The following is a 24721-nucleotide window of genomic DNA, read 5'->3' on the forward strand; positions in this document are numbered from 1 at the left end:
TGTGATTGGTCAAAAAACCTTTCAAGTAAGTTGTGGCGTTCTTTGTCTGCTGCCTGGGATGTGAGCTGATGGCATCTTCCCATTGTCATAACCCTGTAATGAGACTGGTGCTGAAAAATACAACAGCTCAAGGCAAGTTCCTAGCAGGCTCATCCTGTTTGTGATTTGTACATAGACCCCTGGCCAGCGATACGACTCATGAGCTGGAGACTGTGTTCCTTCCTGCAACTCTACAATTCCATGTCCTGCTCTTGTGAGCATGTTCATCTGACCTTGGCAGCAGCTTTAAAGTAAGAGTTGATGTTTGGGAGGATTTGCTTGGAAGGTGCATGTCAGAGAAACCAGAATAAACCCCAAATGCCTCTGAAAATTGGGATGTCAACAATGAGTTCAACCAATGGGACAGCAGGTGTGTTTTGGTTTGTGGCTGCATTTGAGAGAGAGACCCCATTTCTTTCCAGCCCTGTCAGGCTGCTCTGGGCTTTGTGGCTGTGCTGCGCAGTAGTCCTGCCCCTTCCTGTGCATTTACTCCCTGCCACCTTCCCATGGATTTCCAGGGATCTTGTTCCTGCAGACAAGGATGGGACAATTTTTCCCCTATAAAGCATTTCCAAGTTCAGCTCGTGCAAGGAGATGAGGAGTAGTTAGAGTTGAATTTGGAGGGCAAAATTATGTCTTAGTGACCTCTATGTTACATACAGAAAAAAAGAATCTTCCTGTGGATGATGAGGGAGCCATGGCTGGTGTTTATCTCCACCTCGTAGCAATGTCTTGGCAGTGTCACCTTCTGCATCATTGCAGACTATGCAAGGATGTACAGGTGGTGTGAAGGGTAAGTGAGCTGGACTGCTCTATTTATATAATATTGAAACAACATGACTTGGGGCTTTGTGATCCAAAGTGAAGCTGGAGTCAAACTTCAAATGAAGCAGCTCAAGAGTCATTTCCTTGAGTCCAAAACTGTTCAACTACCTCAAAATCAATGTGAGTCGGTGTAAGCAGGTCATGTGTCCTGAGGGGAGGAGGCTCAGAGACTTAGTGAAACAAGGCCAGTTGAGGACTACCAAGATATTGAATGGGTGAAAGATTTTTCAGAGAGGACTCAGAGAGCTGGGACTTGTAGGAAACCAGGCTGGATGTGGGGTTGTTACAAGTCAGCAAGGGCACAAGTGAAAAGAGATGGAATTCCATGGGCAGAGCAGAGAAGCCTTTTTTATTGTGAGAGTGGTCAGCAAGTGGAAGAGGTGTAGGCATCTCTCTGTGCAGGGAGATGAAAACCTGAAGTGTCCTCCATAGTTCTGGAAATCCTTCTCTGGGTATCCTTCCTTGAGGAGAGAAGATGGGAGCCCATGCAGCACTTCCTGAGTTTCTCTGAGGGTGGATGATATTGTGATTGTTTGTGTGGTTTGAGAGTTGTGATGGGAGGAGATGTTGTCAAGCATATGCTTGCATGGAGACACTTAACCAGAGCAATGAGCAGGAGAGCATTGTTGTGTCAAAACCTTTGGTATGGCAGGAGATGTGATTTTGTCATGTTCTGGATGATCACCATTCAACCTGGCTTCCTGTGGCAGTCCTGGTTGTTACTGTTGGGGTTCTACTTGTTTAGGAAGGTGTTGTGTCCCTTTGCCATCCACCCCATAGGTGAAGGTGTGAGAGCTTTCAAATTCAAAAAGAAGAGGAGCCGTGAGACTTTGATGCAGGAAAACTTTATTGAGGCATAAGACTTGAAAGGCAAGGGAGAGAACTTGAATGGATCCAGAGTGAGGTAGAAGTAGAGGGGCCATCAGCCAAGGTACTTTGCTTGCAGGAGCTGTTGGCAGCGCCCAGAGCTGGTGGTGTCGGGGGTGGTGCTGAGGGCCCTTAGCAGATGTAGCCGCCCCTCCTGCCATAGCAGCCCAGGCCTCCCAGGCCGTAGCCAAGGCCAAAGCCAAATCCGCCAGAGATGGGCTGTCCCTGGGCATTGAGCTCAGTGCCCAGAGCAGCCGAGGAGGTGGATCCGACGGCGGTGTTCTGGGGGAAGGAGGTCATGATGGGTCCTGGCAGGGTGACCAGCACAGGGGAAGGGTTGATGATGACGTGGGAATCCTGGCATTGCAGGGCACAGGGCTCGTTGCAGCTGTTGGCCAGCGGGGTGGGTCCGCAGGGACTACAGCGGTTGTTGCAGGCCATGGGTGTGGTGTGGAGGGTGCCTGGAAGAGAGAGGGGTGAGGAAGGGCAGGGGTTTGGTGGAGTTTGAGGTGTGAAGTTTGAGAAGGGCAAGAGAGTGTGGGGGCTGTGGAGAGGCGTGAGGGCTGCTGAGGCTGGAGCTGAGCAGGCTGGAAGAGAGGGGCCACAGATGGAGGAGCAGGAGGGTCGGGGCTTGAGACTCACCTTGTAGTCTGCAGGAGCAGGAGGAGAAGGCTTGAGGAGAAGTGTGTGAGGGAGAGAGGCTCTGGGCTGGCTTTTATGCTGGTCCTGGAGGGGTGGGACAGCCTTGTCCCATGGCCTTGGGGCATTTTGCAGGCCACAGTTCCTGGTTTACTCAGAGTGGTGAGTCCTGAGGTGGGGAGTGTTTTCCATCCCACAACTCTGCTGTGTCATGTCCTACTTTTGGCTCCATGTTCATCTGATATTGATGGCAGATTTAAATGCAAGTATTAGAGACCAACGCTGTTGATGATGATGATGATGATGGTTTTTTTGGTGTCTGTAGACCTGACCAAAGCTTTGGACCATTGGTTGGCAACAATGAAGCCTCCCAATGTCCCATATGTGCTGTGGTTTGTGGGTGTCTTGTGGAGTGGCTCCTCATTCCCCCACAGCCACGTCAGGCTCATCTGGGCTTTGCAGCTCTATTGGAGATGAAGGGTGTCCCCTTCCAGCACATTTTCTCCCTTCCTGTCACGCTGCCAACTTTCTAAACCTGTCTTGTTGCCAGGCCTTTCCTGCTGGATATGGCAGGATAATCCCTGTGATTGGGGGATTCCTGTTATGCTCTGCAATGTCTTGTGGTTTTTTCATTTGTAGTGTGTTTCTCAGCTGGTCCCAGCTGGGTCATACTGTGGGATCCCATAGCTGTGCTCTGATTGCAACCTAGAAAGGAGAACTGGTGAAGGATAAGAAGATGACATGAGAAGAGCAGCTGGAGGACCTTGGTACATTCCGTTTTTAGAACAAACGTGTTGACCTTTTCACTCTCTCTAATGGTACATGAATGAAAATCCTTAATTTTTCCAAGCCCAGCCTGGCGAGTCATGAGCTGGGGATTGTTTCCCTTCCTGCAACTCTGCAATTCTGTGTCCTCGTCCAGTGCTTGTGTCCCTCTGACCTTGGCAGCCAGCTTTAAAGTGAGAGTTGGTGTTTGGGAGGATTTACTTGGAAGGTACGTGTCACAGAAACCAGAATAAACCCCAAATGCCTCTGAAAATTGGGTGTCATGTGTGAAGTCAACCCATGGGACACGAGTGCTTTGGTTTGTGGTTGCATTTGAGAGAGAGATCCCATTCCTTTCCACCCCTGTCAGGCTTTGCTGGGCTTTGTGGCTGTGCTGGGCATCAGGTCCTGCTCCTTCCAGTGCATTTACTCCCTCCCACCTTGCCCATGGATTTCCAGGGACCTTGTTCCTGCAGACAAGAATGGGACAATTTTTACCCTTATAGAGCATGTCCTTGTTGAGCTCATACAAGGCGATGAGGAGCAGTTAGAGTTGAATTTGGAGGGCAAAATCCTGTCTTAGTGACCTCTGTGTTGCCTACAGAAAAAAAGAATCTTACTGTGGATGATGAGGGAGCCATGGTTGGTGTTTACCTCCACCTCTTAGCAATGTCTTTGGCACTGTCTCCTACTGCATCATTGCAGACTATGCAAGGATGTACAGGTGGTGTGAAGGGTCAGTGGTGTAGACTGCTCTATTTATATAATATTGAAACAACATGACCTGGAGCCTTGTGATCCAAAGTTAAGGTTGAGTCAAACTTCAAATGAAGCAGCTCAAGAGTTGTATCCATGAGGCCAAAACTGTTCAACATCCTCGAAAATGATGTGAGTTGGTGTGAGCAGGTTCGGGGTCCTCGGGGGGGGGCCCCACAGACTTAGTGAATGAAGGCCAGTTAAGGGGCCACCAAGATATTCAAAGGTCTGGAGGATTTTTCACAAGGGACTGAGAGAGCTGGTACTTCTGGAAGACAGGGCTGAATGTGGGGTTTTTAGAAGTTGGGAATGGCAAAATGAAAACAGATAGAATTCCATGGGCTGAGCAGACAAGACTTTTTTAGTGTGAGGTTGGTCATAGAGTAGAAGAGTTGCAGGAGTCTCTCTGTTCAGAGAGAGGAAAACCTGAAGTGTCCATAGTTCTGGAAATCCTTCTCTGGGTGGCCTTCCTTGAGCACAGAGGATGGAAGCCCTTGCAGCACTTCCTGAGTTTCTCTGAGGGTGGATAATATTGTGATTGTTTGTGTGGTTTGAGAGTTCTGATGGGAGGAGATCTTGTCAAGTGAATGCTGGCATAGAGAGATTTTACCAGAGGAATGAGCAGGAGAGCATTGTTCTGTCAAAACCTTTGGTATGGCAGGAGATGTGATTTTGTCATGTTCTGGATGATCACCATTCAACCCTGCTTCCTGTGACAGTCTTGGTTGTTACTATTGGGGTCCTAGTTGTTTAGGATGGTGTTGTGCCCCTTTGCCATCTACCCCATGTGTGAAGCTGTGAGAGTTTAGAAATTCAAAAAGAAGAGGAGACATGTGAGGCTTTGATGCAGGAAAACTTTATTGAGGAAAAGAATAAAAAGGCAAGGGAGAGGACTTGAAGGGATCCAGAGTGAGGTGGAAGTAGGGCAAATAGGAGCAAAGGTGCTTTGCTTGCAGGAGCTGTTGGCAGCGCCCAGAGCTGGTGGTGTCAGGGGTGGTGCTGAGGGCCCTTAGCAGATGTAGCCGCCCCTTCTGCCATAGCAGCCCAGGCCTCCCAGGCCGTAGCCAAGGCCAAAGCCAAATCCGCCAGAGATGGGCTGTCCCTGGGCATTGAGCTCAGTGCCCAGAGCAGCCGAGGAGGTGGATCCGACGGCGGTGTTCTGGGGGAAGGAGGTCATGATGGGTCCTGGCATGGTGACCAGCACAGGGGAAGGGTTGATGATGACGCGGGAATCCTGGCATTGCAGGGCGCAGGGCTCGTTGCAGCTGTTGGCCAGCGGGGTGGGTCCGCAGGGACTGCAGATGTTGTTGCAGGCCATTTTTGTGGTGTGGAGGATGCCTGGAAGAGAAGGAATGAGTTTAGACAGGGTTGTGGGCATGCGAGGGGCAGTGATGCAGGAGAGTGAGGGAGTGTGGAGGCGGTTGTGGCCCTTTGGGGAGGCATGAGGTCATCTGAGTCTGGGGCTTCGCATGCTGGAAGAGAGGGCCCAGTGTTGCAGGAGCAGGAGGGTCGGGGCTTGAGACTTACCTTGTTGTAGGCAGGAGCAGGAGGAGAAGGCTTGAGGAGAAGTGTGTGAGGAAGAGAGGCTCTGGGCCGGCTTTTATGCTGGTCCTGGATGGGCGGGACAGCCCTGTCCCATGGCCTTGGGACATTTTGCAGGCCACAGTTCCTGGCTGGCTCGGAGGGGTGAGTCCTGAGGTGGGGAGTGTTCTCCATCCCACAACTCTGCTGTGTCATGTCCTACTTTTGATTCTGTGTCCATCTGACATTGATGGCAGCTTTAAAATGTGAGTATTAGAGACCAAAGGCTGTTGATGATGATGTTGATGGTTTTTTTGGAGAATGTAGACGTGACCAAAGCTTTGGACCATTGGTTGGCCACAGTGAAGCCACCCAATGTCCCATATGTGCTGTGGTTTGTGGGTGTCTTGTGGAGAGGCTCCTCATTCCCCCACAGCAACAACAGGCTCATCTGGGCCTTGCAGCTCTTCTGGGGGTGATGGGTGTCCCCTTCCATCACATTCTCTCCCACGCTGTCACGCTGTCAACTTTCTAAACCTGTCTTGTTGCCAGGCCTTTCCTGCTGGATATGGCAGGACAATCCCTGTGATTGGGGGATTCCTGTTATGCTCTGCAATGTCTTGTGGTTTTTTCATTTGTAGTGTGTTTCTCAGCTGGCCCCTGCTGGGTCATACTGTGGGGTCCCATAGCTGCGCTCTGATTGCAACCTAGAAAGGAGAACTGGTGAAGGATAAGAAGACGACATGAGAAGAGCAACTGGAGGACCTGGGTACATTCCGTTTTTAGAACAAACGTGTTGACCTTTTCACTCTCTCGAGGTACATGAATGAAAATCATCAATTTTTCCAAGCCCAGCCTGGCGAGTCATGAGCTGGAGATTGTTTTCCTTCCTGCAGCTCTGCAATTCTGTGTCCTCGTCCAGTGCTTGTGTCCCTCTGACCTTGGCAGCAGCTTTAAAGTGAGAGTTGGTGTTTGGGAGGATTTACTTGGAAGGTACGTGTCACAGAAACCAGAATAAACCCCAAATGCCTCTGAAAATTGGGTGTCATGTGTGAAGTCAACCCATGGGACACGAGTGCTTTGGTTTGTGGTTGCATTTGAGAGAGAGATCCCATTCCTTTCCACCCCTGTCAGGCTTTGCTGGGCTTTGTGGCTGTGCTGGGCATCAGGACCTGCTCCTTCCAGTGCATTTACTCCCTCCCACCTTGCCATGGATTTCCAGGGACCTTGTTCCTGCAGACAAGGATGCGACAATTTTTCCCCTCCAAAGCATTTTCTAGTGCAGGTCATACAAGATGATGTGAAGCAGTGAGAGTTGATTTTGGAGGTCAAAATCCTGTCTTAGTGACCTCTGTGTTACATACAGAAAGAAAATTTGTACTGTGGGTGATGAGGAAGCCATGGCTGGTGTTTACCTCTATTTGTAGCAATGTCTTTGGCAGTGACTCCTACTGCATCATCGCAGACTATGCAAGGATGTAGAGATGGTGTAAAGGGTCAGTGAGTTGGACTGCTCTATTTATATAATATTAAAACACCATGACCTGGAGCCTTATGATGCAAAGTCAAGCTGGAGTCAAGGGTCAAATGAAGTAACTCCAGAGTCATATCCATGAGGCCGACACTCTTCAACATCCTGAAAAATTATGTGAATCAGTGTGAAAAGTTCTGGAGTGCCCAGGGGAGGAAGCCCAAAAACAGAGTGAATCAAGGCCGTTGTTCAGTCCAGGGGCACCAAGATATTTAAAGGGCTGGAAGATTGTTCAGAGAGGAGTGAGAGTGCTGGGACTTTCAGGTGACAAGGCTGGATTGGTGCGGGGTTTTAGAAGTCAGCAAGGGCAAGTGAAAAGAGATGGAATTCCAAGGGCAGAGCAGACAAACTTTATTTAGTGTTAGGGTGGTCACAGAGTGGGAGAGGAGCAGGAGTCTCTCTGTCCAAGGAGATGAAAACCTGAACTGTCTGTGATTCTGGAAATCCTTCCCTGGGAAGGCTTCCTTGAGCAAGGGGATGGAAGCACTTGCGCCACTACCTGAGTATCTCTGAGAGTGGAAGTTATTGTGATTGTTTTTGTGCTTTGAGTTCTGATGCGAGGAGATCTTGTCAAGGTATGCTGGCATGGAGAGATTTTGCTAAAGCAATGAGCAGGAGAGCATTGTTTTGTCAAAACTGTTGGTATGGCAGATGTGATTTTGTCATGTTCTGGATGGTCAGCATTCAACCCTGCTTCCTGTGACAGTCTTGGTTGTTACTGGTGGGGTTGTAGTTGTTTAGGAAGCTGTTGAGCCCCTTTGCTGTCTACCCCAAGGGTGAGGGTTTGGGAGCTTTGAAATTCAAAAAGATGAGGAGCCGTGAGACTTTGATGCAGGAAAACTATTGAGGCAAAAGAATAAAAAGGCAAGAGAGAGAACTTGAATGGATCCAGAGTGAGGTGGAAGTAGGGCAAATATGAGCCAAGGTGCTTTGCTTGCAGGAGCTGTTGGCAGAGGCCAGAGCTGGTGGTGTCAGGGGTGGTGCTGAGGGCCCTTAGCAGATGTAGCCGCCCCTTCTGCCATAGCAGCCCAGGCCTCCCAGGCCGTAGCCAAGGCCAAAGCCAAATCCACCAGAGATGGGCTGTCCCTGGGCATTGAGCTCAGTGCCCAGAGCAGCCGAGGAGGTGGATCCGACGGCGGTGTTCTGGGGGAAGGAGGTCATGATGGGTCCTGGCAGGGTGACCAGCACAGGGGAAGGGTTGATGATGACGCGGGAATCCTGGCATTGCAGGGCACAGGGCTCGTTGCAGCTGTTGGCCAGCGGGGTGGGTCCGCAGGGACTGCAGCGGTTGTAGCAGGCCATTTTTGTGGTGTGGAAGGTGCCTGGAAGAGAGAGGGTTGAGGAAGGGCAGGGGTTTGGGGGAGTTTGAGGTGTGAAGTTTGAGAAGGGCAAGAGAGTGTGGGGGCTGTGGAGAGGCGTGAGGGCTGCTGAGGCTGGAGCTTAGGAGGCTGGAAGAGAGGGGCCAGGGCTGCAGGAGCAGGAGGGTCGGGGTTTGAAGCTCACCTGGTTGTCGGCAGGAGCAGGAGGAGAAGGCTTGAGGAGAAGTGTGTGAGGGAGAGAGGCTCTGGGCTGGCTTTTATGCTGGTTCTGGAGGGGTGGGACAGCCTTGTCCCTTGGCCTTGGGGCATTTTGCAGGCCACAGTTCCTGCTTGTCTCAGCGTGGTGAGTCCTGAGGTGGGGAGAGTTTTGCATCCCACGACTCTGCTGTGTCATTTTCTGCTTTTGAGTCCGTGTCCATCTGTCCTTGTCAGCAGCTTTAACATGCAAGTATTAGAGACCAAAGGAGTTTGATGATGATGTTTTTTTGTAGAGGGATGTAGATGTGACCAAAGCTTAGGATATTGGGCTGTTAACAGTAAAGTCACCTCCTGGACCTGGTGTGCTGTGGTTTGTCAGTGTCTTGTGGAGAGGCTCCTCATTCCCCCACTGCCACGTCAGGCTCATCTGGGCTTTGCAGCTCTTCTGGGCGTGACATGTGTCCTCTTCAATCACATTCTTTCCCTCCCTGTCCCATTGCTAACATTCTAAACCTTTCTATCTGCCAAGCCTTTCCTGCTGGGTATAGCAAAACAATCCCTGTGACACCTCACCTGCTGCCCAGTGTCTTGTGTTGGTTCATCTGTAGCACTCATCTCAATTGAGCCCAGCATGGTCACACTGTGGTGTCCCATTGCTGGGCTCTGAGTGAAACCTAGAAAGGAAAACTGGTGCAGGAAAAGTAGACTTGAGGAGCAGTTAAAGGAACTGTAGACATTTATTTTTAAATGGCAAGGGTTGAACTTATTCCTCTCTAGAGGTCCTTGAATGGAAATTGTAACATCGTTTTTGTCTGTCTTGGACTTTTTAGCATTGATGTGGGGAATGTTTTGCTTCCCACAGTCCTTCAGTGTCATGTCCTGCTCTTGAGGCCGTGTCCATTTGAGCTTGGTGTCAGGTTTTAAGTGTGTGGATATTTGGGATGTTTTGCTTGGAAGATGTGTGTCAGAGGAACCAAAATATACAACAAAAGCTCAAGAAAATTATGGATGTCATCAGTGAGGTAATTTTATGGCACTTTTGTCCTTTAATCTCTGGGTACGTTATGAAGAGGGGCCCCATTCCTGACTGTAGACGTGTCAGGCTGGTGTGGGCTTTGCAGCTGTGCTGTGCATGAGGAGCTGCCCCTTCCAACATGGTCATTCCTCCTTTAAAGTGTGAGTGCTTGAAACGAAAGTCTGGTGTTGGTGGTGTCTGTCAATGAGGACTGAAGACGTGGCCAAGATTTGGAGAGGTGGGGTGTCATGAGTGAAGTCAGCCCATAGAACTCATGGTATTGGGTATGTGGGTGCGTTATTCAGTGGGGCCCCAAACTGTCCCAGGTCAGTCAGGCTGGTCTGGGCTTTGCATCTGTGCCAGGTGTGAGTGCGTGGACATTTCCATTCCTTGTCAGCAGTGGGAGAGTTGCCTCCTCATCGTGTTGGCAAATGATGAAGGGTCTGAGGCTTCTCTTGGCTGTTTTACGACTCAGAGGGGCCTCAAGACTGAGGGTTAAAGGCATCTCCCAAAGTTTAGGCAAGAGAAATGAGAAGTTCTGCATCTGGACAGGAATTGCACTTGACCCTGACTCATGCTGTGGGCAGAGATTCTGAAAAGTGGCTTTTGTGAGTAGGACCCTGTGGTGCTGATTGAGGACAGAGTGAACAGCAGGTTGCGATGGGGAATTCCATCAGTGGGGTGTCACCTGTGTCCAAGACAGATTTCAGAAACTTGTTGCCATGAAGTCAGGAATAGTGGCCCTTCCTCTCTTTTGAGCACTGGTGAGATCCGTACTGTGCAGTGGTGTAGAGAGTTCTGGCCTCCACATGGGAAGAAGCACAAGGGGTTAGTGGACAAAGAGCAGTTGAGGGCCAGCAGATACACAAGGGCCTGGTGGATCCTTGCTAGTGGAGAGACTGAGCGAGCTGGGCCTCTCAGAAGACAAGGCTGGGCAGGGTGGTGTCACCACTGTGTGGGAGCCCAGCTGTTCTCAGCACTGCACACATGAAGGAATAGAAGGCACATGCACCATTGAAATTAGATAGAATTCCATAGGCCAGGGAAGCAAGAATTTTTCAGTGTGTGTGGATGGTCTCAGAGTGTAAGAGGCAGTGGGGTCCCTCTTCTTGAGGTCCAAAACTGAACTGGACATAATCCTGGAAATACTGCTCCTGCTGGGCCTGCTTAAGTAATGGGGATGGAAGCATTTGAACTGTGGAGTTCCTGCCCAAGTGCATGATGTTATTCCTCTGTTCACAGGGAGGACTCAAGAGTGCTGCTGGGAAGAGAATTTTTCAAGTGTATGTTGGCCTAGTGTGATTTTTGGTAGAGCAGTGCCCAGCAGAGAATTGTTGTGTCAAAGCCTTTGGTAGATGAGGGGATGGCTTTGTGTCATGTTCTGGAAACTTTGCCCTTCTCCCCTGTTTCCCATGTCAGCATTGGTTGTTCCATGTGGGGACATATTTGCTAAGAAATGTTCTTTGCTCCCTTTCCATCCAACACAAAGGCTGAGTGCTGGCATGGCACAGGGTGAGGATGTGAGGCCATTGGAATTCAAAAAGAAGAGGATGCCACTCAGGTTGTGGTGCAAGAAAACTTTATTGAAGTGAAAGAATGATGGGAAAGAAGAAGGTGAATGTATCAGGTATGAGGTACAAGTAGAGAGACCATCAGCCGAGGTGCTTTGCTTGCAGGAGCTGTTGGCAGCGCCCAGAGCTGGTGGTGTCAGGGGTGGTGCTGAGGGCCCTTAGCAGATGTAGCCGCCCCTTCTGCCATAGCAGCCCAGGCCTCCCAGGCCGTAGCCAAGGCCAAAGCCAAATCCGCCAGAGATGGGCTGTCCCTGCACACTGAGCTCAGTGCCCAGAGCAGCCGAGGAGGTGGATCCGACGGCGGTGCTCTGGGGGAAGGAGGTCATGATGGGTCCTGGCAGGGTGACCAGCACAGGGGAAGGGTTGATGATGACGTGGGAATCCTGGCATTGCAGGGCACAGGGCTCGTTGCAGCTGTTGGCCAGTGTGGTGGGTCCACAGGGACTGCAGATGTTGTTGCAGGCCATTTTTGTGGTGTGGAGGGTGCCTGGAAGAGAGAGGGGTGAGGAAGGGCAGGGGTTTGGTGGAGTTTGAGGTGTGAAGTTTGAGAAGGGCAAGAGAGTGTCGGGGCTGTGGGGAGGCGTGAGCTCTGCTGAGGCTGGAGCTGAGCAGGCTGGAAGAGAGGGACCAGGGGTGCAGGAGCAGGAGGGTGCTGGCTTGAGACTCACCTGGTTGTCAGCAGGAGCAGGAGGAGAAGGCTTGAGGAGAAGTGTGTGAGGGAGAGAGGCTCTGGGCCGGCTTTTATGCTGGTCCTGGAGGGGTGGGACAGCCTTGTCCTATGGCCTTGGGGCATTTTGCAGGCCACAGTTCTTGGTTTACTCAGAGTAGTGAGTCCTGAGGTGGGGAGTGTTTTCCATCCCACAACTCTGCAGTGTCATGGTCTGCTTTTGAGTCCATGTTCATCTGACCTTGTTGCGGTGTGATGTTCTTGGCTGCTTTTAAATGCAGGCATTAGAGACCAAGGTCTGTTGATGCAGATGTTTTTTGTGGCGGGCTGTGGATGTGACCATATTTTTGCACAGTGGGGTGTCACAAGTGAAGTCACCCCATGTTCCTGGTGTGCTGTGGTTTGCGGGTGTCTTGTGGAGAGGGCACTCATTCCCTCACAGTCACATCAGGCTCATCTGGGCTTTGCAGCTCTTCTGGGGGTGATGGGTGTCCCCTTCCATGTCATTCTCTCCCATCCTGTCTCGTTGCCAACATTCCAAACCTGTCTCTATGCCAGACCTTTCCTGCTGGATATAGGAGAGCAATCCCTGTGGCACCTCCCCTGCTGTCCAGTGTCTTGTGTTGTTCATCTGTAGCCCTCGTCTGAACTGGGCTCAATGAGGTCAAACTGTGGGGTCCCATTGCTGGGCTCTGCGTGAATCCTAGACAGGAAAACTGGTGAAGGATAAGATTACGGCTTGAGGACCTCTTGAATTACCTGAGTACATTGAATTTTTAGAACACAAGTATTGACCATTTTATTCTCTCAACCTCCCTGTCTGAAAATCATGACCTCAGTTTTTCCAAGCCCAGCCTGACGAGTTGTGGGAATCCACAAAATCAGTGGGCTTTGGGAAAGCAATAAATTATTTAAGAAATAGAAAAGTTAGTAAAACTAGAGCAATGGTCTGTCTATTAACACTTGTCTAGACTAACACCCGAAGCTGCAGAAAAGTATATCTAGCGAGATATTAAGAAGTTCTAAGCTTAATAATGGAGCTCTGTGCATTGTATCTTATGGCTTACAAGCAGGTATTGTATTTGAATTAAGCAGGCACTGTTTTAACCGAAGGTATGTGTGCTTATAGTAGTTGGATAGATCTACTGTCAATATGCTTTTCCTTTGTGTGATTGGTCAAAAAACCTTTCAAGTAAGTTGTGACGATCTTTGTCTGCTGCCTGGGATGTGAGCTGATGGCATCTTCCCATTGTCATAACCCTGTAATGAGACTGGTGCTGAAAAATACAACAGCTCAAGGCAAGTTCCTAGCAGGCTCATCCTGTTTGTGATTTGTACATAGACCCCTGGCCAGCGATACGACTCATGAACGGGAGACTGTGTTCCTTCCTGCAACTCTACAATTCCATGTCCTGCTCTTGTGAGCATGTCCATCTGACCTTGGCAGCAGCTTTAAAGTAAGAGTTGATGTTTGGGAGGATTTGCTTGGAAGGTGCATGTCAGAGAAACCAGAATAAACCCCAAATGCCTCTGAAAATTGGGATGTCAACAATGAGTTCAACCAATGGGACAGCAGGTGTGTTTTGGTTTGTGGCTGCATTTGAGAGAGAGACCCCATTTCTTTCCAGCCCTGTCAGGCTGCTCTGGGCTTTGTGGCTGTGCTGCGCAGTAGTCCTGCCCCTTCCTGTGCATTTACTCCCTGCCACCTTCCCATGGATTTCCAGGGATCTTGTTCCTGCAGACAAGGATGGGACAATTTTTCCCCTATAAAGCATTTCCAAGTTCAGCTCATGCAAGGAGATGAGGTGTCGTTAGAGTTGAATTTGGAGGGCAAAATTATGTCTTAGTGACCTATGAGTTACATACAGAAAAAAAGAATCTTCCTGTGGATGATGAGGGAGCCATGGCTGGTGTTTATCTCCACCTCGTAGCAATGTCTTGGCAGTGTCACCTTCTGCATCATTGCAGACTATGCAAGGATGTACAGGTGGTGTGAAGGGTGAGTGAGGTGGACTGCTCTATTTATATAATATTGAAACAACATGACTTGGGGCTTTGTGATCCAAAGTGAAGCTGGAGTCAAACTTCAAATGAAGCAGCTCAAGAGTAATTTCCTTGAGTCCAAAACTGTTCAACTACCTCAAAATCAATGTGAGTCGGTGTAAGCAGGTCATGTGTCCTGAGGGGAGGAGGCTCAGAGACTTAGTGAAACAAGGCCAGTTCAGGACTACCAAGATATTGAATGGGTGAAAGATTTTTCCGAGAGGACTCAGAGAGCTGGGACTTGTAGGAAACCAAGCTGGATGTGGGGTTGTTACAAGTCAGCAAGGGCACAAGTGAAAAGAGATGGAATTCCATGGGCAGAGCAGAGAAGCCTTTTTTATTGTGAGAGTGGTCAGAGAGAGGAAGAGGTGTAGGCATCTCTCTGTGCAGGGAGATGAAAACCTGAAGTCTCCATAGTTCTGGAAATCCTTCTCTGGGTATCCTTCCTTGAGGAGAGAAGATGGAAGCCCATGCAGCACTTCCTGAGTTTCTCTGAGGGTGGATGATATTGTGATTGTGTGGGTTGAGAGTTGTGATGGGAGGAGATGTTGTCAAGCATATGCTTGCATGGAGAGACTTAACCAGAGCAATGAGCAGGAGAGCATTGTTGTGTCAAAACCTTTGGTATGGCAGGAGATGTGATTTTGTCATGTTCTGGATGATCATCATTCAACCCGGCTTCCTGTGGCCGTCCTGGTTGTTACTGTTGGGGTTCTTCTTGTTTAGGAAGGTGTTGTGCCCCTTTGCCATCCAGCCCCAATGGTGAGGGTGTGAGAGCTTTCAAATTCAATAAGAAGAGGAGCCGTGAGACTTTGATGCAGGAAAACTTTATTAAGGCATAAGACTTCAAAGGCAAGGGAGAGAACTTGAAGGGATCCAGAGTGAGGTGGAAGTAGAGAGACCATCAGCCAAGGTGCTTTGTTTGCAGGAGCTGTTGGCAGCGCCCAGAGCTGGTGGTGTCAGGGGTGGTGCTGAGGGCCCTTAGCAGATGTAGCCGCCCCTTCTGCCATAGCAGCCCAGGCCTCCCAGGCCGTAGCCAAGGCCAAAGCCAAATCCGCTAGAGATGGGCTGTCCCTGGGCATTGAGCTCAGTGCCCAGAGCAGCCGAGGAGGTGGATCCGACGGCGGTGCTCTGGGGGAAGGAGGTCATGATGGGTCCTGGCAGGGTGACCAGCACAGGGGAAGGGTTGATGATGACGCGGGAATCCTGGCATTGCAGGGCACAGGGCTCGTTGCAGCTGTTGGCCAGCGGGGTGGGTCCGCAGGGACTGCAGCGGGTATTGCAGGCCATGGGTGAGGTGTGGAGGATGCCTGGAAGAGAAGGAATGAATTTAGACAGGGTTGTGGGCATGCGAGGGGCAGTGATGCAGGAGAGTGATGCAGGAGAGCGGCTGTTGTGGGGCTGTGGGGAGGCATGAGGTCTGCTGAGCCTTGGGCTTTGCATGCTGGAAGAGAGGGGCCAGGGGTGCAGGAACTGGAGGGTCAGGGCTTGAGGCTTACCTTGTTGTTGGCAGGAGCAGGAGGAGAGGGCTTGAGGAGAATTGTGTGAGGGAGAGAGGCTCTGGGCTGGCTTTTATGCTGGTTCTGGAGGGGCGGGACAGCCTTGTCCCATGGCCTTGGGGCATTTTGCAGGCCACAGTTCCTGCTTAGCTCATAGTATTGAGTCATGAGGTGAGGAGTGTTTTTCATCCCACAGCTCTGCAATGTCATGTCCTACTTTTGACTCCATGTCCATCTGACATGGGCGGCAGCTTTTAAATACAAGTATTAGAGACCAAGGGCGGTGCATGAGGATGTTTTTTGTGGAGGGCTGTGTACGTGAGCTTTGGGCAGTGGGGTGCCAACAGTGAAGTCACGCAATGTCCCATGTGGGCTGTGGTTTGTGGGTGTCTTGTGGAGAGGGTCCTCATTCCCCCACAGCCATGTCAGGCTCATCTGGGCTTTGCAGCTCTTCTGGATATGAAGGGTGTCCCCTTCCATCCCATTCTCTCCCTCCCTGTCCTTTGCCAGCATTCTAAACCTGTGTATATGCCTGGCCTTTCCTGCTGGATATGGGAGAACAATCCCTGTGATCCCTCTTCTGCTGTCCAATGTCTTTTGTCCGTTCTTCCTGTGGCACTTGTCTTAGCAGGATCCAGCAAGGTCACACTGTGGGGTCCCATTGCTGGTCTCTGAGTGAAACCTGGAAAGGAAACCTGGTGAAGGATAAGAAGAAGATGTGAGGAGCAGTTGGAGGAACTACAGGCTTTCACTTTTCAGAAAAAGATGGTTGACCTTGTTACTCTCTAGAGGTAGTAGAAGAAAAATTTGAGCATTTGCAAGTCTATCTGGCGTAGACTTGCACGTTGTGATGTGGGGAGTGTTTTCTTTCCCATAATCCTTCAGTGTCTGGTCCTGCTCTTGAGGCCGTTTCCATCTGACCTTGACAGCAGCGTTTAAGTGAGTTGGAATTTGGGAGGATTTTCTTGCAAGATGTGTGTCAGAGAAACCAGAATATACAACAAAAGCCTAGGAACAATATGGGGGCCATCAATGAGGTCATTCTGTGGCACTCGTGTGGTTAACTTTGTGTGTGTGCTGTGAATTTGGGCCCCATTCCACCACAGTCATGTCAGACTGGTCTGGCCTTTGCAGCTGTGCTTTGCATGAGGAGCTGCCCCTTCCATCACGGCCATTCCTCCTTTAATGTGTTGATGGTGTGTGTAAAAGAGACTGAAGACGTGACCAAGATTTGGAGAGGTGGGTTGTCATCAGTGAGGTCATCTCATGGAACTCATGGTTTTGGGGTTTTGTGTGTGTTGTGAAGAGGGGCCCTAAACTATCCCAGGTGTGTCAGGCTGGTCTGGGCTGTGCATCTGTGCCAGGTGTGAGCACCTGGACTCTTCCATTCCATGTTGGCAGTTGGAGATTTGAGTTGCCTCCTCAGTGAGCTGGCAGATGATGGAGTCTCTGCGCCCCCACTTGGTTATTCCACATGTTAGAAGCACCTTAAGACTAAGGGTTAAAGGAATGTCCTGCATTCCAAGAGCAGAATATGTGAAGTTCTGCATCTGGACAGGAATTGCATTGTGCCCTGGCTCATGCTGTGGGCAGAGAGTCTGAAAAGTGGCTTTTGTGAGCAGGAGCCTGTGGTGCTGATCAAGAACACAGACCAGAAGGTTGCAGTGGGGAGTTACTTTAGTGGGGTATCACCGGTGTCCAAGACAGATTTCAGGAAATTGCTGGCATGAGGTTGTGAGAGGTGGCCCTTCCTCTCTTTAGAGCACTGGTGAGCTTCTGTAAGGAGTGGTATGGACAGTTCTGGCCTCGACAGCTGAAGAAGCACAAGGGGGTAGTGAACGAAGAGAGGTTGAGGGCCAGCAGACAGTGCAAGGGCTGGAGAATCTTTGCTAGAGAAGAGGCTGAGAGTGCTGGGACTCTCAGGAGACAAGGCTGGGCAGAGGACTGTCACCAGTGTCCGGGAGCCCAGCTGTTCTCAACATTGCACACATGAAGGGAAAGGGCGTCCGTGCACAAGTGAAAATAGATGGAATTCCATGGGCAGAGGCAGGAAGGATTGTTCAGTATGTGTGGATTGTCCCAGAGTGTAAGAGACAAAGGGGTCCATCTTCTTGGAGGTCCAAAATTGAACTGGCCATAATCGTGGAAATCCTGCTCCTGCCAGGTCTGCTTGAGCATAGGTAATGGAAGCACTTGCTCTCGAGATTTCCTGCCCAAGTGGATGCTCTTGTTCCTCTGTCCATGGGGAGGACTCAAAAGTGCTGCTAGGAAGAGAATTTTTCAAGTGTCTGCTGGCATAGAGTGACTTAGGCAGAGCAGTGCCCATGAGAGAGTTGTTGCGTCCAAGCCTTTGGTAGATGAGGGGATGGACTTGTGTCATGTTCAGGAAGGTCCACTACTCTCCCCTGTTTTCCATATCAGTGTTGGTTATTCCTGGTGGGGACATATTTGCTAAGAAATGTTCTTTGCTCCCTTTCCATCCCACATAATGGTTGAGTGCTGGCATTGCACAGAGTGAGGATGTGAGACCATTGGAATTCGAAAATAATAGGAAGCAACTCAGATTGTGCAGCAAGTAAACTTTATTGAAGTGAAAGAATGCTGAGAAAGAGGAAGCTGGAGGAATCAGGTGTGAGGTAAAAGTATAGAGACCATCAGCGGAGGTGCTTTGCTTGCAGGAGCTGTTGGCAGCGCCCAGAGCTGGGGGTGTCAGGGGTGGTGCTGAGGGCCCTTAGCAGATGTAGCCGCCCCTTCTGCCATAGCAGCCCAGGCCTCCCAGGCCGTAGCCAAGGCCAAAGCCAAATCCACCAGAGATGGGCTGTCCCTGGGCATTGAGCTCAGTGCCCAGAGCAGCCGAGGAGGTGGATCCGACGGCGGTGTTCTGGGGGAAGGAGGTCATGATGGGTCCTGGCAGGGTGACCAGCACAGGGGAAGGGTTGATGATGACGTGGGAATCCTGGCATTGCAGGGCACAGGGCTCGTTGCAGCTGTTGGCCAGCGGAGTGGGTCCGCAGGGACTGCAGCGGTTGTAGCAGGCCATTTTTGTGGTTTGGAGGGTGCCTGGAAGAGTGAGGGGTGAGGCAGGGCAGGGGTGTGGGGGTGCGAGGGTGCCTGGAAGAGAGGAGGATGATGCAGGCTGGAGGCTGGGGGTTGCAAAGGAGTGAAGTGTCAGCAGGCTGAGGGAGTATGAAGGGTCTTGTGGGGCTGTGGGGAGGCTGGGGCTGAGCGTGCTGGAAGAGAGGTGCCAGGGGTGCAGGAACAGGAGGGTCTGGGCTTGAGACTCACCTGGTTGTCGGCAGGAGCAGGAGGAGAAGGCTTGAGGAGAAGTGTGTGAGGGAGAGAGGCTCTGGGCTGGCTTTTATGCTGGTTCTGGAGGGGTGGGACATCCTTGTCCCTTGGCCTTGGGGCATTTTGCCGGCCACAGTTCCTGGTTGGCTCATAGTGGTGAGTCCTGAGGTGGGGAGTGTTTTTCTTCCCACAACTCTGCAGTGTCATGTCCTATTTTTGAGTCTGTATCCATTTGACCATGGTGGCAGCTTTTTAATGCAAGTGTTAGAGACCAAGGGCTGCTGATGATGATGTTTTTTGTGGAGGGCTGTAGACGTGACCAAAGCTTTAACAGTCGGCTGTCAACTTTGAAGTCACAGCCTGGCCTAGTCCGCTGTGGTTTTTGTCCTGTGGAGAGGGTCCTCATTCCCTCACAACCACATCAGGCTTATCGGGGCTTTGCAGCTCTACTGGGGCTGATGGGTTTTCCCTTCCAACACATCTCTCCCTCCCCGTCCCATTGGCAACATTCTAAACCTGTCTATATGCCTGGCCTTTCCTCCTGGATATGGGAGAACAATCCCTGTGGTTTGGGGAGTGTTGTCAGGCCCTGCAATGTCTTGGGTTTTATTTGTCCATAGCACTCATCTCATCTGGCCCCAGCTATTTCACACTGTGGGGTCCCATTGCTGGGCTCTGAGTGACACCTAGAAAGGAAAAGTGGAAAAGTATCAGCATATGATGTCTGTGGAGCACTTGAATGACCTGGATACATTCAATTTTCAGAAGAAATGTGTTGACCTTTTTACTCTCTCAAGGTACCTGAATGGAAATCATAACTTCAGTTTTACCTGGCCCAGCCTGACGAGTCATGAGCTGGGGACTGTTTTCCTTCCTGCACCTCTGCAATTCCATGTCCTATTCTTGTGCTCGAGTCCATCTGATCTTGGCAGCAGGTTTAAAGTGTGAGTTGGTATTTGGGAGGATTTGCTTGGAAGTTGCATGTCAGAGAAACCAGAATAAACTGCAAATACCTAGGAAAATTGGGATGTCATCAATCTGTTCAGCCCATGGAATAGGTGTGCTTTTGTTTGGGGCTGTGTTTGAGAGAGGGATGTCATTCCTTTACTGCTCTGTCAGGCTGGTTGGGGCTTTGTGGCTGTGCTGGGCATTAGGACCTGTGCCTTCCAATGCATTTACTCCCTCCCACCTTGCCTATGGATTTCCAGGGACCCACAAGGATAGGTCAATTTTTTCCTCTACAAAGCATTTCCAAGTTCAGGTCCTAGAAGAGATGAGGAGCAGTTAGAGTTTATTTTAAAAGGCAAAATCCATGTCTTAGTGACCTCTATGTTACATACAGAAAGAAAAAAAGAATCTCACTGTAGATGGGGAGGGAGCCATGGCTGGTATTTACCTCCACCTCTTAGCAATGTCTTTGGCAGTGTCGCCTACTTCATCATCGCAGACTATGCAAGGATGTACAGGTGGTGTAATGGGTGAGTGAGGTGGACTGCTCTATTTATATAATATTGAAACAACATGATCTGGAGCCTTGTGATCCAATAGTCAAGCTAGAGTCAAACTTCAAATCAAGTAACTCTAGAGTCATTTCCATGAGTCCAGCACTGTTCAACATCCTCATAAATGAGTTGCTGTGAGGTGGTCTAGGGTCCCTAGGGGAGGAAGCTCACAGACTTAGTAAACCAAGGCCAATTCAGGGCTACCAAGATATTTAAAGGGCTGGAAGGATTTTTCAGAGAGGACTCAGAGAGCTGGGACTTCAGGAGACAAGGCTGAACGTGGGGTTGTTACAAGTCAGCAATGGCACAGGTGAAAAGAGGTGGAATTCCATGGGCAGTGCAGACAAACCTTTCTTAATGTGAGGTTGGTCACAGAGTGGAAGAGCTGCTGGAGTGTCTGTGTGCAGGGAGATGAAAACCTGAAGTGTCCATGGTTCTGGAAATCCTTCTCTGGTTAGCATTCCTTGAGCACAGACGATGGAGGCCGTTGCAGCACTTCCTGAGTTTCTCTGAGGCTGGATGATATTGTGATTGTTTGTGTGGTTTGAGAGTTGTGATGGGAGGAGATGTTGTCAAGCATATGCTTGCATGGAGAGACTTAACCAGAGCAATGAGCAGGAGAGCATTGTTTTGTTAAAGCCTTTGCTATGGCAGGAGATGTGATTTTGTCATATTCTGTATGGTCACCATTCAACCCAGCTTCCTGTGGCAGTCCTGGTTGTCACTATTGGGGTTCTACTTGTTTAGGAAGGTGTTGTGCCCCTTTGCATTCCACCCCATGGGTGAGGGTGTGAGAGGTTTCAAATTCAAAAAGAAGAGGAGCCGTGAGACTTTGATGCAGGAAAACTTTATTGAGGCATAAGACTTGAAAGGCAAGGGAGAGAATTTGAAGGGATCCAAGGTGAGGTGGAAGTAGAGAGACCATCAGCGGAGGTGCTTTGCTTGCAGGAGCTGTTGGCAGAGGCCAGAGCTGGTGGTGTCAGGGGTGGTGCTGAGGGCCCTTAGCAGATGTAGCCGCCCCTTCTGCCATAGCAGCCCAGGCCTCCCAGGCCGTAGCCAAGGCCAAAGCCAAATCCGCTAGAGATGGGCTGTCCCTGGGCATTGAGCTCAGTGCCCACGGCAGCCGAGGAGGTGGATCCGATGGCGGTGTTCTGGGGGAAGGAGGTCATGATGGGTCCTGGCAGGGTGACCAGCACAGGGGAAGGGTTGATGATGACGCGGGAATCCTGGCATTGCAGGGCACAGGGCTCGTTGCAGCTGTTGGCCAGCGGGGTGGGTCCGCAGGGACTGCAGATGTTGTTGCAGGCCATGGGTGTGGTGTGGAAGGTGCCTGGAAGAAAGGGGGGTAAGGTGTGAGAGGGGTGTGGGGGCACGAGGGGCAGTGATGCAGGAGGGTGAGTTATGTGGAGGCTGTTGTGGGGCTGTGGGGAGGCGTGAGGGCTGCTGAGGCTGGGGCTGAGCGTGCTGGAAGAGAGGGGCCAGGGCTGCAGGAGCAGGAGGGTAAGGAGCATGAGGCTCACCTTGTTGCTGGCAGGCGCAAGAGGAGAAGGCTTGAAGAGAATTGTGTGAGGGAGAGAAGCTCTGGGCCGGCTTTTATGCTGGTTCTGGATTGGCGGGACTGCCTTGTCCCATGGCCTTGGGACATTTTGCAGGCCGCTGTTCCTTGCTGGCTGAGCGGTGAGTCCTGAGGTGGGGCGGGTTTTTCATCCTGTAACTCTACACTGTCATGTCCAGCTTTTTAGTGTGTGTCTATCTGACCTCAGAAACGTTAAATGCAAGTATTAGAGACCAAAGGATGTTGATGATGATGGTTTTTTTGGAGTGGTGTGGATGTGACCAAAGCTTTGGACAATGGAGTGTCAACAGTGAAGTCACCCAATGTCCCATGTGTGCTGTTGTTTGTGGGTGTCTTGTGGAGTGGGTCCTCATTCCCCCACAGCCATGTTAGGACCTTCTGGGCTTTGCAGCTCTTCTGCGGCTGACTGGTGTCCCCTTGGATCACATCTCTCCCTCCCTGTCCATTGCCAACATTCTAAACCTGTTTATGTATCAAGCCTTTCCTGCTGGATATTGGAAAACAATCCCTGTGGTTTGGGGTCTCTTGTCTGGCCCTGTAATATCTTGTGTTAATTCATCATTAGCGCTCATCTCAGTTGGTCCCAGGTAGGTTACACTGAGGGGGTCCCACTGCTGCGCTCTGAGTGACACCTTGAAAGGAAACGTAGTGAAGGATAAGAAGATGATGTCTGTGGAGCCCTTGAAGGACCTGAATACATTCAGTTTTCAGAAGAAATGTATTGACCTTTTTACTCTCTCAAGGTACCTGAATGGCAATCAGGATATCAGTATTTGTAGCCCAGCCTGATGAGTCATGAGTTCCTTCCTGCAACTCTACAATTCCAAATCCTGCCTTGTGAGCATGTCCATCTCACCTTGGCATCAGCTTTAAAGTGAGAGTTGGTATTTGGAAGGATTTACTTGGTGGATGCCTGTAAGAGAAACCAAAATAAACCACAAATGCCTCTGAAAGTTGGGATGTCATCAATGAGTTCAACCCATGGGACATGTGTGTTTTGGTTTGTGGCTGCATTTGAGAGAGAGATCCCATTCCTTTACAGCCCTGTCAGGTTGCTCTGGGCTTTGTGGCTGTGCAAGGCAGTAGACCTGCCCTTTCCAGTGCATTTACTCCCTCCCACCTTGCCTATGGATTTCCAGGGAACTTGTTCCTGAACTCACGGATGGGACAAATTTTTCCCCTACAAAGCGTTTCCTCGTGCAGATCATACAAGGTGATGTTAGGCAGTTAGAGTTGAATTTGGAGGGCAAAATCCTGTCTTAGTTACCTCTGTTTTCCATACAGAAAGAAAGAATTTTACTGTGGGTGATGAGGGAGCCATGGCTGGTGTTTACCTCCACCTCTTAGCAATGTCTTTGGCAGTGTCTCCTACTTCATCATACCCGACCATGCAAGGATGTACAGGTGGTGTAAAGGGTCAGTGATGTGGACTGCTCTATTTATATAATATTTAAATAATGTGACCTGAAGCCTTGTGATGCAAAGTCAAGCTGGAGTCAAAATCCAAATGGAGTAGCTCAATAGTTGTATCCCTGTGGCTAACTCTTTTCAACATCCTCAAAAATGACATGAGTCAGTGTGAGAAGTTCTGGGGCTCCCCAGTGGAGGAGGCCCACAGACTTAGTGAAACAAGGTCAGTTCAGGACTACCAAAATATTTAAAGGGCTGAAAGGGTTTTTCATAGAGAACTTAAATAGCTGGGACTTGCAGGAAACCAGACTGGATTGGGATTGTTACCAGTGTGTGTAAATCCCGGATGGCAGGGAATGAAGCCGCGGGATTACATCTCTTCTCAGTGCCGCACATGTGGTGAAGGAAAAGTCAGCAATGGCACAAGTAAAAACAGATGGAATTCCAAGGGCTGAGCAGACAAGCCTTTCTTAGTGTGAGGTTGGTCACAGCGTGGAAGAGGTGCAGGAGTTTATTTGTCCAGAGAGATGAAAACCTGAAGTGTCCATGGTTCTGGAAATCCTTCCCTGGGTAGCCTTCCTTGAGCAGAGGGGATGGAAACCCTTGCAGCACTTTCTGAGTTTCTCTGAGAGTGAATGATATTGTGATTGTTTGTGTGGTTTGAGAGTTGTGATGGGAGGACATCTTGTTCAGCATATGCTTGCATGGAGAGACTTAACCAGAAGAATGAGCAGGAGAGCATTGTTTTGTTAAAGCCTTTGGTATGGCAGGAGATGTGATTTTGTCATATTCTGGATGATTATGATTCAACCCAGCTTCATGTGGCTGTCCTGGTTGTTACTGTTGGGGTTCTACTTGTTTAGGAAGGTGTTGTGCTCCTTTGCCATCCAGCCAAGGGTGAGGGTATGAGAGTTTTGGAATTCAAATGAAGAGGAAACATGTGAGGCTTTGATGCAGGAAAACTTTATTAACAAAAAAGCATTAAAAGGCACGGAAGAGAATTTAAGGGATCCAGAGTATGGTGGAAGTAGAGAGACCATCAGTGGAGGTGCTTTGCTTGCAGGAGCTGTTGGCAGCGCCCAGAGCTGGTGGTGTCAGGGGTGGTGCTGAGGGCCCTTAGCAGATGTAGCCGCCCCTTCTGCCATAGCAGCCCAGGCCTCCCAGGCCGTAGCCAAGGCCAAAGCCAAATCCGCCAGAGATGGGCTGTCCCTGGGCATTGAGCTCAGTGCCCAGAGCAGCCGAGGAGGTGGATCCGACGGCGGTGTTCTGGGGGAAGGAGGTCATGATGGGTCCTGGCAGGGTGACCAGCACAGGGGAAGGGTTGATGATGACGCGGGAATCCTGGCATTGCAGGGCACAGGGCTCGTTGCAGCTGTTGGCCAGCGGGGTGGGTCCGCAGGGACTGCAGCGGTTGTAGCAGGCCATGGGTGTGGTGTGGAGGATGCCTGGAAGAGAAAGAATGAATTTAGACAGGGTTGTGGGTATGCGAGGGGCAGTGATGCAGGAGAGTGAGGGAGTGTGGAGGCTGTTGTGGGGCCTTGGGGAGGCGTGAGGTCTGCTGAGCCTGGGGCTTTGCGTGCTGGGAGAGAGGGGCCAGGGCTGCAGGAACTAGAGGGTCAGGGCTTGAGGCTTACCTTGTTGTTGGCAGGAGCAGGAGGAGAAGGCTTGAGGAGAAGTGTTTGAGGCAGAG

At 50.5% G+C, this 24721-nt stretch overlaps 7 protein-coding genes and 1 pseudogene across 7 annotated transcripts; all 8 read right to left on the reverse strand.

The window, feature by feature from the left end:
* Window positions 1-1863: 1863 nt before the first annotated feature.
* Window positions 1864-2172, reverse strand: LOC136556997 (feather beta keratin-like). Its single transcript, XM_066550537.1, has one exon. It carries the CDS (start codon window positions 2170-2172, stop codon window positions 1864-1866), a length of 309 nt encoding a protein of 102 aa, XP_066406634.1.
* A 2728-nt stretch (window positions 2173-4900) lies between these two features.
* LOC136555770 (feather beta keratin-like) lies at window positions 4901-5209 on the reverse strand. Its single transcript, XM_066548777.1, has one exon. The coding sequence runs from the start codon at window positions 5207-5209 to the stop codon at window positions 4901-4903; it is 309 nt and encodes a 102-aa protein (XP_066404874.1).
* A 2727-nt stretch (window positions 5210-7936) lies between these two features.
* LOC136555778 (feather beta keratin-like) lies at window positions 7937-8245 on the reverse strand. Its single transcript, XM_066548789.1, has one exon. The coding sequence runs from the start codon at window positions 8243-8245 to the stop codon at window positions 7937-7939; it is 309 nt and encodes a 102-aa protein (XP_066404886.1).
* A 2959-nt stretch (window positions 8246-11204) lies between these two features.
* Window positions 11205-11513, reverse strand: LOC136557064 (feather beta keratin-like). The gene has a single exon (XM_066550667.1). It carries the CDS (start codon window positions 11511-11513, stop codon window positions 11205-11207), a length of 309 nt encoding a protein of 102 aa, XP_066406764.1.
* A 3224-nt stretch (window positions 11514-14737) lies between these two features.
* Window positions 14738-15497, reverse strand: LOC136557141 (feather beta keratin-like). Its single transcript, XM_066550772.1, has 2 exons — window positions 15473-15497; window positions 14738-15066 (listed from the first exon to the last, which is right to left on the reverse strand). Exons 1-2 carry the CDS (start codon window positions 15495-15497, stop codon window positions 14738-14740), a joined length of 354 nt encoding a protein of 117 aa, XP_066406869.1.
* Window positions 15498-17986: 2489 nt separating this feature from the next.
* LOC136555788 (feather beta keratin-like) lies at window positions 17987-18665 on the reverse strand (annotated as a pseudogene).
* A 2381-nt stretch (window positions 18666-21046) lies between these two features.
* On the reverse strand, window positions 21047-21355 carry LOC136555798 (feather beta keratin-like). The gene has a single exon (XM_066548813.1). The coding sequence runs from the start codon at window positions 21353-21355 to the stop codon at window positions 21047-21049; it is 309 nt and encodes a 102-aa protein (XP_066404910.1).
* A 2792-nt stretch (window positions 21356-24147) lies between these two features.
* On the reverse strand, window positions 24148-24456 carry LOC136555803 (feather beta keratin-like). Its single transcript, XM_066548827.1, has one exon. It carries the CDS (start codon window positions 24454-24456, stop codon window positions 24148-24150), a length of 309 nt encoding a protein of 102 aa, XP_066404924.1.
* Between the last annotated feature and the right edge of the window lie 265 nt (window positions 24457-24721).

The sequence above is a fragment of the Molothrus aeneus genome, chromosome 1, assembly GCF_037042795.1.
Source record: "Molothrus aeneus isolate 106 chromosome 1, BPBGC_Maene_1.0, whole genome shotgun sequence".
Taxonomy (NCBI): domain Eukaryota; kingdom Metazoa; phylum Chordata; class Aves; order Passeriformes; family Icteridae; genus Molothrus; species Molothrus aeneus.